A 2,962-nucleotide genomic window follows, 5' to 3' on the forward strand; every position below is an offset into this window, starting at 1 on the left:
CCATCATGTGTTACTCTGCAGACGTACTGCTCTCCCGCTTCCCAGCGTGCTTTGCTGAGGGTCAGGACACTACTGCGGCTGTAGCGGCCGTCCTGCTCGCTCTCTGCGCTGGTCACAACCCCCTCGGTGACCTCTGAGCCGTCCAGTGTCCAGCTCACCAGCGCCCCCTGTGGAGAGTAAGAGCTGAGCAGGCAGAGCAGTGCGGCTGAGTCTCCAGAGATCTGCAGAGAAGAGGGCGGCAGCAGAGACACTGAGGGCTTCACTGTGAGACCAGCTGCAGGAGACAAACACAACACATTCACAAACACAGAGAAAACACAAACACTACATACATTTCAATGAAACCTAAAAAATGAAACAAAATATATTAAGATATTTTACTGCTTTAATCCCAGTAGATTTATATCCCTAAATGATGTCTTTGTATCGTAGTACACTGAGAAATTCAACTCAAAACACAATTTCACGGATATTGTGTGACTACAAATGATACTGGAATTAGAAATTAAGCAACTATGTTCTTTTATATATATATATAATGAGCTTTTCTTAAATGCACTGAATTATGAGCACAACATGAGCAAAGGAGATTCAAAATCATTGACTGATCTATAGAAAGTAGCTCCATTTACATTTTAAAGTATTTGTATTTTCATTTTAAATCTTTTTTTTTTTTTCCATGTATACGATATGTGATAAATAATACAATCAAGAGTGAGCCACATTATGAAAAAAATTATAATTCAGTTGAAATCATCTGAATATCTGAACAACACAATATTTTTGTTTAAATATTTATTGTAAACTATATTTATAAAATGTGTAACTTTGCAGCAAGGTTCATAAGTTAACGTTAATTAATGCATTAATTCATATTAACTAACAATGAACAATACATTTGTTAAAGTATTTATTAATCCTAGGTAACAATGATTAATAAAGGTTCAACTGTTCATTGTTAGTTCATGTCAACTCGGGTCCATTAATTAATATTAGCAAATAAAACTTTGGATTTTAAAACTGTTTTAGTAAACAATTAATATGGGATAGACTGAGATTAATAAATGCTTTACAATCATTTTTCATTGTTATTTCACAGAAACTAATATATTTGACTGAATAAATAAAATAAAATACATAAAATTCTGGTTCAGATAAAAAAAAAGATAATAATAATAATTGTACACAATCTGTATGTTTTTAATGGAGAATTTTAACAGACTTACCGAGCACCAGTTTAGTTCCTCCACCGAAAGTCCACCACAGTGATACAATCTAATGAAACACTCGTACAAAAACCTCTATTCCACTCGAGTGAACACACACTCCAGCAGAGAGAGAAACACTTCAACACACTGAGACTAGAAACATCTCTCCATTTTTCAAATGTAAAACTCTATATAATATATATAAATATTTTTTTACTTTTGATTTCTGACATTAATTTATATTAACTGTGCAATCTTGTAATACATTTATTCAGTTGAAATCAATTCATCAGTGTCAATGTGTAATTCATCTTGATTATTATGTTTCATAAAGTGTTTTATTCTTCTTATTCTCACCCTTCACTTCAAAACTCACTCTCAACAGAAATGGTGTAAAGTACAGTAATGAGATGAAGAGTTAAATCAGAGGTTTAGATATAGCTGCTTTATTCTACATAATGGTGGTCCTACCTCGTGAATATCATATGATATAATATAAATTAATATAATAAATGAATCAAGGGTGATAAATATTTCTGAAGAGGGTGATTCTAAAAAGGGTTTTGTGTCACATTGCATTCCGTGTAAAGTTCTTATTTTAATATGCTATACTTTATTTAAAGGTGATGTTGCAGTGTAATTACATAAATACTGAGTAATATTAATTTCTATGAATGTATGGTTAGGGTTTTGGATTATGCATAATTTACTGTTGTTGTTAGAGTAAGTACATGTAACATCTGTAACAACATCTCTTTAAAATACAGCTGTTGTGAATCCTGCCCACTTCTTTGCATGGTCAGCACATGCTTCAGTGCTCTGAGAGTGTTTATAGAGCTGTGAGTTTAACACTTCATGACTGAGAGCAGAACAGAACACAATCTTCATCATCACACAAGACACAACAACAACAATGAACAACATCATCATCCTCATCTGGACCATTGCAGCTTTTATTCAAGGTGAAATATTACGTTTGATATATAAGCTTGAATAATAAGCTATTGTTATTGTTGTTATTTTACCATTTTAATATACCAATATTCTGCTATAAAGGTGATTTACTGACAAACTGACTTTATTTTCTCTTCTTCAGCCTCCAGAGGAGTCACTCTGACTCAACCTAAAGTTAAAACTGTCCAGCTCGGTCAAACAGCTACAATAGAGTGTAACATAGATGTAGGGATATATAGTGACTACTTAGCCTGGTATCAGCAGAAACCTGGAGATGCTTCTAAACTCCTCATTTATAACATAAACAGCCTCAAGTCAGGAACTCCATCTAGATTCAGTGGCAGTGGAACAGCGAGTACTGGAAAAGATTTCTCTCTGACCATCAGTGGAGTCCAGACTGAAGATACAGGAGATTATTACTGTCAGAGTAGACACTTTATCAGTGGTAGCTGGGTGTTCACACAGTGATAAAGAGTCGTACAAAAACCTCCGTCAGTCAGAGTCACAGTGACTGCACTGATACAGCTGAGAGACACTGCAGCTGCTGATGGAAGATATTTCGGTCACACTTTATTTTAGGGTCCAATTCTCACTATTAACTAACCATTAACTATGATTTTTGCCTCAGTTAACTCCTTATTTGCTGCTTATTAATAGTTTATAAGGTAGTTGTTAAGTTTAGGCTATTGGGTAGGATTAGGGATGTCATGCGTTATATGTACTTTATAAGCACTAATAAACAGCCAATATGTTAATAATAGACATGCTAATAAGCAACTAGTTATTGGTGTGAATTGGAC

General features: G+C 34.2%; 1 gene segment (V, D, J or C); it reads left to right on the forward strand.

Moving 5' to 3' along the window:
* Positions 1-1,926: 1,926 nt before the first annotated feature.
* On the forward strand, positions 1,927-2,695 carry LOC128013771 (immunoglobulin kappa variable 1D-13-like). The segment is given in 2 exon segments: positions 1,927-2,170; positions 2,305-2,695. Coding segments are annotated over 2 exon segments (375 nt in total).
* The last annotated feature ends 267 nt before the right edge of the window (positions 2,696-2,962 follow it).

The sequence above is a fragment of the Carassius gibelio genome, chromosome B25 (genome assembly GCF_023724105.1).
Source record: "Carassius gibelio isolate Cgi1373 ecotype wild population from Czech Republic chromosome B25, carGib1.2-hapl.c, whole genome shotgun sequence".
NCBI classification, from domain to species: Eukaryota; Metazoa; Chordata; class Actinopteri; order Cypriniformes; family Cyprinidae; genus Carassius; species Carassius gibelio.